We start from the raw sequence: 19217 nt of genomic DNA on the forward strand, positions 1-19217 counted from the left end.
TGTGAACCTCAATAGTGTTGTAAATTTAATCTAATATTTGCCAGTTAATTACTGTTAAATTATATATATATATATATATATATATATATATATATATATATATATATATATATATATATATATATATATATATATATATATATATAATTTAACAGTAATTTAATTAATTCATGGTTAATTATATTACTGTTAAATTGTATAATGGCTACAAAGAGGAAGAATCTTTATCGAGAAGAATATTCTAAAGATTTTGATGGTATTAAAATAAGTGGAAAGGGAGATTCTTTCGCATTCTGTTCATATTCTTCATCGGATATCGATAATAGAAGTACAGGCACCTCAGCGATTTCTAGAAATTGTAGTACTAAACTTTATGATGAAAATTCAAAATCCAACCTCAAATTAAATAAAAATATTCAATATAAATAAAAACCACATTTGAAATAATGGAAAACTTTTTTTTTTTACTTTTTTTTTACTTTGATAGATTCAACAGCTCAAATAGGGAGCTTTTTTGTTAGTAAAAATCTATAGCAAGTATCTAAGAAAATATCAGCTGCAGAAGCAGTTCTAGCGCACCACACGGTCATTCATTCGCTTTCATTCCGAAGTAATGAATGTACTAACAAACTTTTGACAACAATTTTTCCAGATTCGGAAATAGCAAAAAAGTTTTCGTCATCCTACATAAAGTCACAAGCTTTAATTTGTAACGCTTTAGCGCCAAATTCAGAAAAGGAACTACTCAATAAATTAGGAGATGGCTATTTTTTTATTGCTACCGACACTTCCAACCACAAAAAATTTTCCAAATATAATTAGATATTTTTCAGTGCATGGTTTGGCTGTAAAATTGTTAGATTTTGCTCGGCAAAATCAACAAGAGCAGAATAATGTTTACGCCAAATTAAAAACCTTGAATTCTAAATTAATTGCTGTTGGTGCATATATGCCATAATGCAGCGAAAAAAGCATGTGAAAGATTATCACTCAACATTGAAATATTACTTAAAATTTTAAGATATTTTAATGAGTCGACATTGCATCATGAAAAGTTCAAGGAATTTTGTGAATTCATTGAAATTGAATATACTACTTTTCCAACACATTTGTGTACTAGGTGGCTGAGCATTCTACCACTTATTGAACGCATTTTAAAACTGCATTAAAATCACTTGCCTCATTCTCTGCCAATTTTCCAAAAGTTTTGGAAAACTTATTTAACAATGATTCAAGCGAAATTTATTTCCTGTTTCTTTATAGCGTCTTGCAATTATTTCAGCAGACTATATTGACTCTGGAAAAGAAAGATCTACTATTACCAGAAATGATAGACCCTGTTACTACTTTCAAAGAAAAGTTGCAAAAAAGACTTCAGCAAAACTTTTTTGGTGCCATTACAGTTTCTAAACTACTAGGTGTAGATGATCCTTATTCGGCCAATCAATTTAAAAGTGAATTCATCGACTTTTATGCAACAGTGATTAATTATATTGATAAGTAGTTCTGCTTAGATAATTATCCTTGTTTAACCGATTGGTTGATGCTAAAAGCTAATATTAAATATGACGAAGTTCAAAAGTCGGCTAAGTATTTATTGCCAGATATCTCCATGAAAGATTCGTTGTTTGATGAAACAAATGAGTTAAACTCATTAATGGAAGTTTCTTCTGATAAATTAAAGAATTTGCCGATTGATAAAAAATGGTCTACTTTGTTTCAAAGCAAAAAATTTCTTGATTTGAAAACTCTAGTAAGCGTAATATTATCGATTCCTACATCAAATGTGGCTGTGAAAAGTGTATTTTCCTTGTGCAAAAAGCAGTGCACAGACAATCAAAATCGATTGAATGTTAAAACTGTGAAATGCTTGCTTCAAATTAAAATAAATCATTCTTTATCGTGTGGTGAAATGTATAAAAATATTTTGGGTGATGAAAATTTGCTGAATCAGATATCGTCTAACAGTAAATACGTGTGAGTTTGATGTTTTATTGTAGTATTATAGTAGTAGTTTATGGTAATAAACATTATTTTGAAAATTGCTACTTTTTTCATATACATGCATATATATATATATACATATACATGCATATATATATATATATATATATATATATATATATATATATATATATATATATATATATATTATATATATATATATATATATATATATATATATATGCATGTATATGTATATATATATATATATGCATGTATATGAAAAAAGTAGCAATTTTCAAAATAATGTTTATTACCATAAACTACTACTATAATACTACAATAAAACATCAAACTCACACGTATTTACTGTTAGACGATATCTGATTCAGCAAATTTTCATCACCCAAAATATTTTTATACATTTCACCACACGATAAAGAATGATTTATTTTAATTTGAAGCAAGCATTTCACAGTTTTAACATTCAATCGATTTTGATTGTCTGTGCACTGCTTTTTGCACAAGGAAAATACACTTTTCACAGCCACATTTGATGTAGGAATCGATAATATTACGCTTACTAGAGTTTTCAAATCAAGAAATTTTTTGCTTTGAAACAAATATATATATATATATATATATATATATATATATATATATATATATATATATATATATATATATATATATATATATATATATATATATATATATATATATATATATATACAGAGGCGTAGAAAGAATTTTTTGGTGTTCCGGATAGGTAACTTCCAGACATGGAGCAAACTCCAAACATTTATATGTTTATACTTATGTCAAATAATGAGTGTTTGCAAAAAATTGCGATGATTGGAGGCTGGGAACAAAAATGCCCCAAAATTTTCGCCCCCCCTGCCCCAAACGTGAGAGCAACAAGTTGATGAAGTATTATTTGTACTATTCTTAACTAGACTTATATTCATTGATAAATTTTAGATTTCATTTTAAAATATTTTAGCGTTCAAAAATTATGACCATATAAAGTTTAAACCCCCCTCAATTTGAGGGGGTTGCACATTTTATATAGTAATAATTTTTAAACGCTAATAGATAATACTATGAAACTTAAAATTTATCGATGAATATAAGTCTAGTTAAGAATAGTACAAAAAATACTTCACCAACTTGTTGCTCTCACATTTGGGGCAGGGGGGGCGAAAATTTTGGGGCTATTTTGTTCCCAGCCTCCAATCATCGCAATTTTTTGCAAACCCTCATTATTTGACATAAGTATAAACATATAAATGTTTGGAGTTTGCTCCATGTCTGGAAGTTACCTATCTCGAACACCAAAAAATTCTTTCTACGTCTCTGTATATATATATATATATATATATATATATATATATATATATATATATATATATATATATATATATATATATATATATATATATATATATATATATATATATATATATATATATATATATATATATATGTATATATATATGTATATATATATATATATATATATATATATATATATATATATATGTAAATTATGTTAGTGTATTTTACAAATTAAGTGCTCAATGTTCTTAAAGAACAGAGCAATAATAAATTAGTAAAAAACACTTATCTAACATCTTCCTGATGATCCAGCAATGGTGAAACTCAAAGTAGAAGATAAAAGTTAGATAAGTGTTTTTTACTAATTTATATATATATATATATATAAATTTTAATAAAAATCACAATATTTTTTATTCTTGACATGTTTCGTAGTCTTACTACATTTTCAAAAGATTTAATTTACAATTAAAACTCTGGTAAATAAATTTAAAAACTGAAGACAATACAGAGAAAAATAAACGGACAAATAAACTTGTTACAAACCAATTAAAAATTATATTACAAATTATGACAAAATAAACTTCCTAATTTTAAAATATTATTAATATAGTAAGTTAGATAAATTTATAATATAATGAGATGTTTGTTTATTTAAAGAAGGATTTTCCCATTTAATATGAAGTGCTTCTTTTATTTTTAATTTGTTAATGGTAGAGGCAGTATCTAAAATCTGAAAGCAATCATAATTAGTTAGTGTTTTACAATTAATGGATGAATTTAAATGTTTAAAAATATGCGATTGCTTTTCACTCTTAAGGTGCTCATTTATCCGTGTTGTCAAATGTCTGGAGGTTTCTCCAATATAACTGGCGTTACAGCCAGCACAAGAAAATTTGTAGACAACGTTAGATTTAAGCATCTTAGGAAGTGGATCTTTTCTGCAAAAATTGTTTTTTAATTTATCGGTTGTGAATATAAATTTGATTATTACATAACAAACTAAATTTAAAGAATTAAAAGATGATCTAACTATAAAAAGAGAAGTATCTTTACAAGGGTATCTTAGAAAACTTAAAAAACTTGAATGTTTTGAAAAAGACATTTACAATAAGATTTATCCTGTTGGTTCACAAACAGCAAGAATTTATGCTCTACCTAAGATGCACAAACTTAGTAAAGATTCTTCTCTACCATCTTTTCGACCAATTATTTCAGCAATTGGTACATATAATTATAAACTTGCTAAACATCTTTCAGATTTATTATCTCCATATTTACCAAAACATTATACCATTTTTGACTCATTTTCATTCATTGAAGATTTAAAACAAGTTGACGTAACTAACAAATTTATAGTTTCTTATGATGTTGAAAACTTATTTACTAACATTCCACTTAATGAAACTATAAATATAGCAACAGAATTGTTTTTTAAAGATGAAACTCGCTCAAAATTTTTTTCTAAATCTTATTTCAAAAAAAAATTACTTCAAATTTCAACGTCAGGTTCTCATTTCTTATTTAACGGAAAATTTTATGATCAATTAGATGGCGTTGCAATGGGTTCTCCTTTAGCACCAATTTTAGCTTTTTATGTTTATCGGTTTTCATGAACAAACATGGGTTAATAATTGCTCATCCTCCATACCGATTTTTTATAAACGTTATGTGGATGACATAATAGCAATTTTTAATTCAGAGTTTGAAGCGCAAGAATTCTTTAAACATCTCAATAGACAACACAAAAACTTAAGATTTACTATGGAAAAAGAAAAAGACAACCAAATTCTATTTTTGGATGTTCTTATTAATAATTCTAATTTACTCTCTACATCAGTTTATCACAAAAAAACATACACGGGTCTTTTACAAAATTTCTTTAGTTTTGTCCCTTCATGTTACAAAACTGGTCTTATATGTTGCTTGATTGATCGAACATATAAAATTAATAACACGTGGTTTGGATTTGATAAGGATATAAAAAATCTTTCCTTAGTTTTAAAAAATAATCAATTTTCGCAAAAATTTATCGACACTGAAATTAAATTATATGTTGAAAAGAAAATTAATCCACCTGTTATAAATACTGTTGATAATACTAATATAAGATATTTTAAGCTTCCATTTATTGGATTTTACTCAAATTTCACTAAAACTAAAATTGATAAAATTATTAAAAAGTATTGTAAAAATGTAATAATCAAATTTATATTCACAACCGATAAATTAAAAAACAATTTTTGCAGAAAAGATCCACTTCCTAAGATGCTTAAATCTAACGTTGTCTACAAATTTTCTTGTGCTGGCTGTAACGCCAGTTATATTGGAGAAACCTCCAGACATTTGACAACACGGATAAATGAGCACCTTAAGAGTGAAAAGCAATCGCATATTTTTAAACATTTAAATTCATCCATTAATTGTAAAACACTAACTAATTATGATTGCTTTCAGATTTTAGATACTGCCTCTACCATTAACAAATTAAAAATAAAAGAAGCACTTCATATTAAATGGGAAAATCCTTCTTTAAATAAACAAACATCTCATTATATTATAAATTTATCTAACTTACTATATTAATAATATTTTAAAATTAGGAAGTTTATTTTGTCATAATTTGTAACATAATTTTTAATTGGTTTGTAACAAGTTTATTTGTCCGTTTATTTTTCTCTGTATTGTCTTCAGTTTTTAAATTTATTTACCAGAGTTTTAATTGTAAATTAAATCTTTTGAAAATGTAGTAAGACTACGAAACATGTCAAGAATAAAAAATATTGTGACTTTTATTAAAATTTTTACAAATTTATTGCTAATGCGATGTTCGAAATATATATATATGTATGTATATATACAATTTTTATTTCTCATTTGAGTTGTCTGTTATGATAATCAGTAGTCTGGTGTAAAAGTTTTTCTTTGTGTTTTTTCTCTGGGGAAATTTATGATTTTTTTTTAATTTTTGTTTATGCAAAGTCCTGTACTTTGTTTTCAAGAAGCAAATTATTATAATTTGTTGCAAAAAAGCTATAAAAAAAACAATAAACTTGTGACTACAAAAGTAATAACACTCACTACAAAAGTAATAACAATGCTGGGAATTAAAAACACATTTGTGAAACTGGATGTGCAGACTCTTAAAGTCTTATACGTGACGTTTGTTCGCCCAATAATCGAATTCGCGGTTCCAGTGTGGTCCCCTCAGCTTAAAGGAGAAATAGAACTGCTCGAGAAAGTTCAACACAGGGCTACGAGACTCAATCCGACTCTGGGAAAAATGAAATACGAGGAAAGACTGGAGATTCTTGGCCTCAGCCCATTATGTGAACGCAGACTTCGTGGAGATTTGATCCAGACTTATAAGTTATTAAATAAGATTGAAAATGTGGACTTTTTAAACGGTTTCAAGCCTAATGATTTTCAATTATCTAGAGGAAACGGTGTCAGGTTTGAACGCGAAAAAACAAAGTGCAACTTAAGACACTCATTCTTTACTAACAGAATAACAAAACCATGGAATAAACTACCTAAAGATGTAGTTAATGCAAAATCAGTAAACAGTTTTAAAGCACAATTAGACAATTGGCTCCTTTTAAATAAAATTAATACTGACACGGCTGTCTAAGTGTGTTATTAATACACACACTCGTCGTCTTCGGGCGGCTACAGCATCTACTACTACTACTACTACTCTAGTCACTAACTGCATTATAAAAGTAATAAAACTATAATAGTGTTATTACTCTCATAAAGCACTTATAACTTTTAAAGTTTACTCTGTTCAAACAATATTAGTAATTCCAAACTTTAATTAAAGTAGATTAGCATCTAGAAAAAATAAAGTGGATATTCAAACATTAAAAATTTCATGAACTTTTACAAATACACTTATACAACTTTATAAAAATGAACTTTATAAAAAGTTTAGCATTATGAAAAATGCTACTAATTGTCCATTATTCGCACGTTAAATTTAAAATCAACTAATAAAAACTTTTTATTGGTCAATTTTAAAATTAATGCGTGTTTTAACGGACTATTAGTAACATTTTTTATAATGCTAAAATGTTTATAAAGTTCCTTTTCATAAAGTTGTTTAAGCGTATTTGTAAAAGTTCATGAAATTTTTAATAATGTTTGAATATCCACTTTATTGTTTCTAGATGCTAATCTACTTTAATTCAAGTTTGGAATTACTAATGTTGTTTGAACAAAGAATAAACTTTAAAAGTTATAAGTGCTTTATGAGAGTAATAACACTATTATAGTTTTATTACTTTTATAATGCAGTTAGTGACTAGAGTGTTGTTACTTTTGTAGTCACAAGTTTATTGTTTTATTTTTATAGCTTTTCTGCAACAAATTATAATAATTTGTTGCAGAAAATCTGTCTTTCCACAGCGACATTTGATATACAAATCGATAATATTACGCTTACTAGAGTTTTCAAATCAAGAAATGTTTTGCTTTGAAACAAAGTAGACCATTTTTTATCAATCGGCAAATTCTTTAATTTATCAGAAGAAGCTTCCATTAATGAGTTTAAATCATTTGTTTCATCAAACAACGAATCTTTCATGGAGATATCTGGCAATAAATATTCAGCCAACTTTTGAACTTCATCATATTTAATATTAGCTTTTAGCATCAACCAATCAGTTAAACAAGGATAATTATCTAAGCAGAACTACTTATCAATATAATTAATCACTTAACTCTATTTTTCTAGATGCTTTTCTACTTCAATTAAAATTTGGGATTACTTGTTGTTTAATGTTTAAAATTTGAAATTACTAATGTTGTTTGAACAAAGAACGAATTATAAAAGTTATAAATGCGTTATAAAAGTAATAACACTATTATAGATTTATTACTTTTATAATGCAGTTAGTACTAGCGTTATTACTTTTGTATTCGTAAGTTTATTGTTTTTTTCAATAACTTTTTTGCTAACAAATTTAAGTTGTCTTTTATAAAACAAATTAGATGGTTTTGCATAAACTAAAACTTTGAAGACCAGATACTTTTCTGCATTTTGCATTTCGCGATCGCTTAATTAACCCTTGAATTACTTTAAATGCTTTTTAAAATTTTCTTTTAAATAATTGCAAGGAACAAAATATCAGGAATAATCAAAATATAGTTTTATTAATAAACACACTTTTATAAGTAACAAGCTGTCTGGTCGTCCTGCCGGGCTACTGACTGGCATTTTCTTCAAATTTCAGTCGCCCTTGGAGAAAACAAGTTGACCCATGCCACCATGAGGATGCACCCCCATGGATGCACAACCATGAGGATGCACCCCAGGATGCACAACCATGGATGCACCCCCAATATATATACATATGTATATATGTATATATATATATATATATATATATATATATATATATATATATATATATATATATATATGTGTACATATATATATATATATATATATATATGTACATATATATATATATATATATACATATATATATATATATATATATATATATATATATATATATATACATATGTATATATATGTGTATATATATATGTGTACATATATATATATATGTTCATATATATATACATACATATATATATATACATATACATATATATACATATATATGAATATATATATATATATATATAAATATATATATATATATCCGGCCTTATTTCTGAACAAATTGACCGAGCCCTCTCTCTTTATCCTTCAACCAATATTGTTGTTGTAAGTGACTTTAATGCTCATCATACTGAATGGCTTGGCTCTAGTGTTAGTGACTCTGCTGGCGTTAAGGTCTTCAACTTTTACCTTTCATAATCTCTAACTCAAATAGCCAAATTTCCCACATGCTTTCCAGGCAACTTGAATCAGTTACCTTCTCTACTCAACCTATGACTTGTTTCTGTTCATAGTCAGTGCTCAGTTTCTCCACATTCATCCTAAGGTGCTCGTGGTTTAATCTCTCTAAAACTATCATCTCATTCTTCTTCATCATCAGAATTCCCCTATCAACGTACCACTTACAACTACCTTAAAGCTGACGGGGATTCTTTCCGTGATTTTCTTCATGATGGCCCTTGGGTAGAAATTTTTCGTCCTCCTGCTGAAAAATGGACTTCTTACATGACTTTGTGGATTCAGCGAACATGGAATCTTTTATTCCCTCTCGACGATTCCAGGTCAAGCCTCACTCTTCTCCATGGTCTTTCTCACATTGTGCTGCTGCTATTTCCAATCGAAACCGTTACTTCCATATCTATCAGCAAAAAAATTCTCCAGAAAACAGACGTCTGTTTACTATTGCTAGAAACCATTGTAAAAAGGTTTTGTCTAACACTAAAGCTCGCTATTCTCAGGTCATAAAATCTCGTATTTCATCACAAAAATTAGACTCTCGTGACTTCTGGAAAATCTCTAACAGTATTAATAATAAGGGCAAATCTTTAATTCCACTTCTCATTTATGGTTCAGACTTTGTCACCTCACCTAAAGACAAAGCTGAGTTTGCTAAGAATTTGCTAAGAACTTTTCATCAATATCATCACTTGACTCCACTAGTTGCGTTCTACCTGATATAGCCATTAAACAGGTTGATCCATTGCTTGACATTCTCATCACTCCAGCTTCTGTATCTGAAGTGATTTCCTTCTTAGACTCTTCAACAGCTAGTGGTCCAGACAACATACCTGTTTTAGTCTTGGTGAAGTGTTCTCCGGAGCTGTCATCCATACTTTCAAAACTATTTAACAAGTGCTTATCAGAGTCTTGTTTCCAGGCATGCTGGAATGCGGCATTTGTTATCCCTATTTTCAAAAATTCTGGAGAGCGATCTGACTCGTCTAACTACCGTCCTATTAGTTTTCTTCCAATCATAAGCAAAGTTTTTTTTCAATTGTAGTATAAATGTTGTCCTCAATGAACAGAACTTTTCTTCATATCCTGTAACTTTAGGGGTTCCTTAAGGTTCAATCCTTAGCCCTGTACTCTTTTTAATTTACGTTAACAATCTTCCAGATATTCTTCATTATGTTAACAATCTTCCACATATTCATTGTTTGCTGATGATAGTTCCTGATATTAACTGCTGTTGATTTATTCTTGTCATGATAAGAAGCCAACACTCTCTTATTGCTTGGAGGGGGCATTTGAGCTTGAAAAAGATCTCACTTCTGCTACAGCATGGGGGTCACAGTGGCTGGTGAACTTTAATTCAGATAAAACCCAATTTTTTTTAGCCAATTGTTGTTGCAATAATTTAGATCTTATATTTATAAACGGTAATGTACTTGATGAGTCATCTACCCTTCATCTTCTAGGATTAACTCTTACTTCCAATCTATCTTGGAAACTGTATATCAAATCCATTGCAAAGTTGCTTCTTTTTCTCTTTTCTACAAATACTATAATGGGCACTGCTCCAAAGAGCTAGCGTCTCTTGTGCTATCTACTAAAGTTCATTCTCGTGTTTCTTCTTATTCAATTAAATCTTTTTCTGTGACTGTTCTTAAGTGCTCTAAAAACTCTTATTTGTCTAGTTTTTTCCTCAAACATCAGTTGTTTTGAATTCATTTCCATCATCTTGCTTTCCTGATTCATATAGTTTGCAATCTTTTAAGTTGTCTGTCAAACTTCTTTTTTTCTGTTCCAGTAACTTCCAACTATAATAGTGGTTGCTTGCAATCTTGTTGGGAGCGAAGATGTAAAATAAAAAAAAGATGAATATACTTATAATAAATAAATATACTTAATAACTAAAATAAAGTTCTCTTAAAAAAATTGTATTTATCATTTAACAACCAGTTATATTAGAGATTATCCTTTAGTTTTTTTCCAGCAGTTTAGAATTTAGTTTTACTGCAAATTATAACAATTTACACTATTATAACACAAAAGTATTATATTAGTGCGGTTTATTCACATAAGTCATTCATTTTAATTTTTTACTTTTAGAACAATGTGAAACTTTTAATAATATCGTAGTTGAGCGTTTATCTTCTGATTGGAGGAATTTTGCTCACCACACTTGTTTGTTTGAAGTTGATTATATAATAGAACACATTGATCATGATTTTGGGGATGATTGCTTAAAATTAAAAGAGTTTTTAAAAAAACTTTTTGAAATCGATCCTGTTCATTATAAAAATGTAATAAAAAGCACTTTATTGAAACTAAGAAGACTCAGTTTGTTGATATTATTAGAAGATAATAAAGGTGAAGGTTTTTTAACAAGTGAAGGTACTTTTAGCTTTCTTTTATTTTTTCATTTTACATTTTCTTAATTTTACTTGTTTAAAAAAAATTTCAAAAATGCATTAAAAATAGCTAAGCATAAATTAATGTTTTAATTAATGTTTTATTTATGTTTTAATTAATGCTTTAATAATTTAATGTTTTAATTAATTATGTTTTAAATCATAATTTAATTTATGCATAAATTATGCCTTTTTTGTATTAGTTTAGATTACTTTTTAATTTTCATTCTTTTTTTTTGGGAGCTCCCTGGAGCTCTCCTTCATATAAATCTAAAATGAAGAAAACTTTCCTGAAACAATCATTATGACAAATGAAGATTTTACATATGAAGATGTCTATCTAAGATTGAAAAACTTAAAAGATAACAAATCAAGTGGTGTTGATAATTTACATTCAGCTATTTTAAAGAATTGTGCATTAGCCTTTGTCATTTCACTTACGTATATATTTTAAAGAGTCATTTAAAACCAGCAAACTGCCAGTGCAATTTAGATTAGCAAATATCACTCCTCTGTACAAAAAAGGCGAAAAAATCTTAACAGGAAACTACCAACCAGTATTGCTCACCTCAATTACATGTAAAATAATGGAAGATATAATCAGATGTAAGCTTGAAACTTTTCTATATAAGTTCAAACTAATAGTCAAGCAACAGCACGGTATTGTTAAAAATAAATCATGCTCAACAAATCTACTTAAAACACTTGATTTTATTTCAAGAGCATTAAAGAATGGTGAACCCGTTGATGTTGTTTTTTTATATTTCACCAGGGCATTTGACACAGTACCACATCAAAGATTATTGCTTAAACTTACAGCTTGTTGAATATCTGATCTGACAATACAATGGATCAAAGCATTTAAAAAAAAAAAAGAGTTGTGATAGACAAAAATGTATCCTCTTGTGCAGAAATTACCAGTGGTGTGCCACAGGTGTCAGTAGTTGGACCACTCTTGTTTATACTATTTATAAACAATTTGCCTGAAACTCTAAAAAACATAACCAGGCTGTATGCAGATGACACCAAAGTTTTGAATGAAATACTTTCCAGTGCATCAACTCTTTTTTTGCAATCAGATCTTGATTTAGCTTTTAAGTGGACTCAAGACTGGCTTGTGTCCAATTTAATATTTCAAAATGTATGGTCATGCACTTTGGGCGGAATAACAAAAAATCACCCCTTTATATCAATGAACAAAAGTTAAACATAATAGAATCTGAAAGTGATCTTGGAGTAATCTTCTCAAGCAACCTGAAATTGAAAAATCATGTAATAAAATGCGTAGGCAAAGCCAACAAAATGTTTGGTCAGATTAGAAAATGCTTTGTTTGTTTAGATATCAGACTGTTGAGAATACTTTGTTTCTTTTGTGCAACCACTGTTAGAGTTTGCAGTATCAGTTTGGTCACCTATTTGAAAGGAAGAAATTGATTTATTAGGAAGAGTTCAAAATCATGCAACTCGATTGATATCACTTAAAAAAATCAACTATGAGAATCGTCTGAAAGCTCTTGACTTAACTATTTTGACAAAAAAAAGACAACGAGAAGACATGATTCAACTTTTTAAATTTTTCAATGGTTTTAACGATTTGGAAATAATCAAAAAAATTGATATTCAACAAACTCAAACGAGAGGTCACCACTTTAAATACATCAAAGAAATCATTAAGCAAGCGTGTCGTGAAAACTTTTTATTTTATAGATCAGTCAATTTGTGGAATAGCTTGCCAAGTGAGTTGGTTAAAGCACAATCAGTTCACAGTTTTTAAGCAGGTCTTGATTGCTGGATGAGCAAAAATCAAGCAAATTGGCTGTCATAGTGTGTTAATACCACACTCACTCGGTGACTTAAATGCTCATTGCACTGAATGGCTTAGCTCTAGTGTCAGTGACTCTGCATGCATTATAGCCCACAACTTTTGCCTTTCTCAATTCCTAACTCAAATAGTCAACTTTCCAACTCGCTTTCCAGACGACCCGAATCGTTTACCTTCTCTACTCGACTTATGTCTTGTTTTTGATCCTAGTCAATGCTCAGTTTCTACACATTCTCCCTAAGGTGCTTCTGATCACAGTTTGATCTCTATAAAACTATTATCTCATTCTTCTTCATCATCTGAATCCCCCTATTATTGTACCTCTTACAACTACCTTAAAGCTGACTGGGATTCTTTCATGATGGCCCTTGGGTAGAAATCTTTTGTCCTCCTGTTGACAAATGTGCTTCTTACATAACTTTGTGGATTCAGGCTGGCATGGAATCTCTTATTCCCCCTTGACGACTCCAGATCAAGCCTCACTCCTCTCCATGGTTTTCCTCACATTGTGCTGCTGCGATTGCCAATCGAAACAGTTACTTCCATATTTATCGGCAAAAAAATTCTCCAGAAAACAGACGTCTGTTTATTACTACTAAAAACAATTGTAAAATGGTTTTGTCTAACACCAAAACCCGCTATTCTCAGCTCATGAAATCTTGTATTTCATCACAAAAATTAGACTCTCATGACTTCTGGAAAATCTTTAATAGTATCAATAATAAGGGCAAATCTTTAATTCCACCTCTCTTGTATGGTTCAGACTTTGTCACCTCACCTCAAGACAAAGGTAAATTGTTTTCATCAATATCATCTCTTGATTCCACTATTGCATTCTACCTGACATAGCCATCAAACAGGTTGATCCATTGCTTGACATTTGTATCACTCCAGCTTCTGTATCTAAAGTGATTTCCTGCTTAGACTCTTCAACAGCTTGTGGCCCCGACAACATTCCTGTTTTAGTTTTGCAGAAATGTTCTCCGGAGCTGTTGTCTATACTTTCAAAACTATTCAGCAAGTGTTTATCAGAGCCTTGTTTTCCAGCCTGCTGGAAAGCGGCATCTGTTTTCCCTATCTTCATTTGAATCTTTAATTAACAATAACTTAATCTCTCATTTTGAATCTAATAACTTACTTTCTGATCATCCATATGGATTTCGATCTTCTCGTTCTACAGCTGATTTGCTAACAGTAATAAGCGATAGGTTTTATCGTGCATTAGATAAAGGTGGGGAGGTTTAGGCCATTGCTCTTGACATTTTTGAAGCTTTTAATAAAGTTTGGCATGCTGGTCTTCTCCATAAGCTTCCTTCTTATGGTGTATCTGGTAATATCTTTAAGATTATTGAATCCTTCCATTTTAATTGTATAAAAGTTGTCCTTGATGGACAGCACTCTTCTTCTTATTCTGTATCTTCAGGGGTTCCTCAAGGCTCTATCCTCGGCCCTATACTCTTTTTAATTTACATTAACGGTCTTCCAGATATTCTCACATCTAAGGTGGCATTGTATGCTGATGATACTACCATTTGTTTTTGTCATGATAAGAAGCCAACACTCTCTGATTGCTCAGAGAGGGCATTTGAGCTTGAAAAGGATCTCACTTCTGCTACAGCATGGGGCTCACAGTGGCTCACGGTGAACTTCAATTCAGATGAAACTCAATTTTTTTTAGCTAATTGCTATCTCAATAATTTAGATCTTCCTATATTTATGAACAGTAATGTACTGGATGATTAACTCTTACTTCTGATCTTTCTTGGAATTCTGTTGCGAAACTTGCATCTGCTAAGGTTGCATCTTTTTATCAAGCTTGACACTTTCTTGCTTTGGACTCTATTCCCTATCTCTATAAATCTCAAATCTGGCCTTGTATGGAATACTGTTGACATGTCTGGAGTGGATCTTCTAGTGAAGCCCTTTTTTTTTTAGACAAGGTGCATAAACACATTATAAATGTAGTTGGACCTGCTCTTGCAGCCAACCTCCAACCATTATCACATTGTCATGATGTTGCTTCTCTTTCTCTTTTCTACAAATACTGTAATGGGCACTGCTCCAAAGAGCAGTGCCCATTATAGTATTTGTGCTATCTACTAAAATTCATTCTCGTGTTACTCATCATTCAATTAAGTCTCATCCTTTTACTGTGACTGTTCTTAAGTGCTCCAAAAACTCTTATTCCTCTAGTTTTTTTCCTCAAACATCATTTTTTTGGAATTTGTTTCCTTCATCTTGCTTTCCTGATTCATATAATTTCCAATCCTTGAAGTTGTCTGTCAATCGTTATTTTGCTCTACAATCTTCATCTTTTCTCTTCCAGTAACTTCTAGTTCTAATTAGTGGTTGCTTGCAACCTTGTTGGAAGGAAAGATGTTTAAAAAAAAAAAAAAAAGAGTATTATTTATAAATTTTTTGTTTTTTTAAGTATATGTATTTTTTATTAATATATGTATCAATTTATATAATTATTATTTTTTTAACTGTATTGACTTTATTGTACATATATATATATATGTACATCGAATCCGAATCAAATCAGGCATTGATTTACAAATCAAGTCGAATCTCAAATCAAATCATCATTTTGAGGATATCTATGTTTTAGTTAATCTTAGATTTCCTCAAAATGCTTATTGGAATCGTGATTCAATTCGATTTGCGAATCAAGGGCTACTTCGAATTGTGATTCAATTCGAAACTAAAAATAGTGATTCGCAGGGCCCTAATATATATATATATATATATATATATATATATATATATATATATATATATATATATATATATATATATATATATATATATAATTACATGTCAATTCATTCAGAAAATTTCAAAGAAATCACCATATATCTCAGATTTTGCAAAAAAAATTTACACATCATTCTATATTCAATAATCTTTCAGAAAACATAAGGGTTTTCATCTGCAAGTATAAGGATTTGCATCTACATTCTTGCAATACATTTTTCACTACCTTTCACACTAGGTGGAGCTCTGAAACTTTAGGCAATTTTGTAGTGTCAATAAACATGCATTTTAAAATTGTTTCTAGGGCCAAGATAAGCCAAGACACAGGGTAGGGAGCTGGGGCATGTCATAATGACCAGCTTAAAGAAAAATTGTTTTGCTTTATGTCAGAAGAAATGAGCGCAACAGTAGTTTTATGTATGAAATTCAGACAATCATAATTTATACTGAAGGATCTTTAAAAAAAATGTTAACTCCAGTTTTGAAGTTTTGATTATCTCTCAAACAACATTGTCGTTAGATTATCATGCGTCACTTAAAAAAATTAGTATTATGAGCTGCAAGCATCAAACCATGGATTACTAAAAGAATAGTAAAATCTTCAAAGAAATCTTTCAAATCTTATTCAAAGGAAAATGTAAAGAATAAAAGATCCAGATCTATTTTTAAACAATGTAAATATACCATAATTAATCTAATAAAACGGAGTAAAAAAATGCATTAAAAAAAAATTATTTTCAAAAAATGTAAAGTATCTTTGTGAAACTTAGAAAGGCATACAAAGTCTTATAAATGTCAAAAATCTCATTAATGTACCTGCAAATTGCTTTCATTTACTTGCTACCTGCAAGTTAATGAAATATGCATAACTGAACCAACTCTAATCTGCGAAGAATTTTTAACTTTTTAATTTTTCAACTTTTTTACAAATGTAGCACATAAACTTAATTCTAAAATTCACTCATCTTACATTAGCTATAAAAATTATTCTAAGCATCCAAATCTCCAACAAACCATTCTAAAATCTTCATAGTTCACTGAAATCTCCAATAAACCATTCTAAAATCTTCATAGCTTACTGAAATCTCCAACAAACCATTCTAAAATCTTCATAGTTCACTAAAATCTCCAACAAACCATTCTAAAATCTTCATAGTTCACTGAAATCTCCAACAAACCATTCTAAAATCTTCATAGTTCACTGAAATCTCCAACAAACCATTCTAAAATCTTCATAGTTCACTGATATCTCCAGCAAACCATTCTAAAATTTCATCACTTATATCTAAATTAAAAAATGGAATTTTTCCTGACATTTTGAAATTATCTTGTGTCATTCCAGTATAGAAAAATGGTTTAAAACTCTTATTTACTAACTATAGATCTTCAATTCTATCTAACATTAGCAAACACCTTGAAAAACTAATGTATTCTAGATTATACTCAATTTTGAGTTCCCTTAATTGTTTAAATGAATTTCAATTTGGATTTGGATCAAACACTCTACTTGCCACGCTTTAATAAGTATAACCAAAAAAATAAAAAAGGCACTGGATACTTGTCATTTCGTGGGTGGTGTTTTTATCGACTTACAAAAAGCATTCGATACTATTAATCATATCATTTTAATTTCTAAACTTGAACATTACGGAATTCAAAGAGTTGCTTGTAATTGATTTCTATCTTATCTTTCAAATAGGAAGCACTTTGTTAGCATTAATAGACACAAATCAAATAATAAACAAATAGTTTGTGCTGTTCCCCAGGGTTCTGTTCTTGGCCCTCTATTGTTTTTAATTTATGTTATTAATCTAGATAACACTGTCCACTTCTCATCAGTTCATTTGTTTGCTGATGATAATATTTTCTTGAATGTTAATAAGTCTTATCATTCCTTGTGTTAGAATATAAACTTAGATCTGAAAAGTTTAGTTCATTGATTAAATGCAAACTTAATTTCTCTGAACTTGGAAAAAACTGAACTAATATTTTTTTCAATAATTTCTCCAAGACAAAAACAGTTATACAACAATCATATAACTAAAATTAAGAGTTATTTAATGTAGAGCTGTAACATCAAAGTATAGTGCTTTAATAAGATTGCAGTTCTGCTAGTATTATGTTGCATAAAAATAACTCAACAATTTGTTCTACTTTTTTTTGGGTAATATTTGCAACTTCTTTATCCTCTTTTTTATTTAAAAACTTTAGCATATAAATTCACCAAATGGTCACACACGAGCAGTGAACGCCTGAGGAAAGAATTGAAGTACATTAGAATAAAGGAGAATTATTTTTTGAACAAAGCATATTTTGACAGTTGTCAAGACAAAAATAAAGAATAATTAACAGTATCCATTAAAGCAACATTTCCTGATCATGTATCTTTAGGAATGATAGCTTAAGTCAAGTTAAATTTTAAGTTAAGGTGAAATTTTAAAATATGTATTTTATATTGTTAAAATAAAAACCTAATTTTTCTTATAGAGCTCTAAGTTTCATGTTGGCAATCATAAGCCATCGAAGAATTTTGCAATTTTTGTAAAAGAAAAGCCATTTCAAGAATTTCTCTGGCTTATGATAAAATTTTCATAATCATATCATAAGCTATTGAAGAATTTTGTAGATATTGTGAGCCATTAAAGAATTTTAACAGCATATGATAAAAATATGTAAGTTTGTCTGTTTGATGAAAGAAATTTTGAATTTCTTGTGGAGACAAAGATTACAAGTTTTTTGTCGCTAGGTTGTAGGATTTGTTGGTTGGTTGTAGGATTGGTAGCATAGTTTGGTCAATTGTAGGGTTTACATTGCTTTATTATTTTCCATTTAAGTAAAGGTTTTATGTTTTAAGATTTATGTTTTTATATTACTCAATTCGGTGTAATTTTTATACTCAATTATATTACTCAATTCAGTGTCATTTTTATACTCAATTATATTACTCAATTCAGTGTCATTTTTATACTCAATTATATTACTCAATTCAGTGTCATTTTTATACCTAACTGCATTAAAATCTAAATTTAATGTGATTAAGTATAAAATTTGAATTAATCTCAATTTGTTATAATTGTAATATTTCTGACTT

The 19217-nt window shown here is 29.0% G+C and overlaps 1 protein-coding gene across 1 annotated transcript in view; it reads left to right on the forward strand.

The window, feature by feature from the left end:
* The window catches only part of LOC136082027 (uncharacterized), a 92844-nt gene that overhangs the window by 49233 nt on the left and 24394 nt on the right, over positions 1 to 19217 (forward strand). Inside the window, exon 7 of the mRNA XM_065800559.1 lies at positions 11246 to 11530. Within this exon, the coding sequence (XP_065656631.1) occupies positions 11246 to 11530 (285 nt within the window). The remainder of the gene's footprint in view (positions 1 to 11245; positions 11531 to 19217) is intronic.

The sequence above is a fragment of the Hydra vulgaris genome, chromosome 06 (genome assembly GCF_038396675.1).
Source record: "Hydra vulgaris chromosome 06, alternate assembly HydraT2T_AEP".
Taxonomy (NCBI): Eukaryota; Metazoa; Cnidaria; class Hydrozoa; order Anthoathecata; family Hydridae; genus Hydra; species Hydra vulgaris.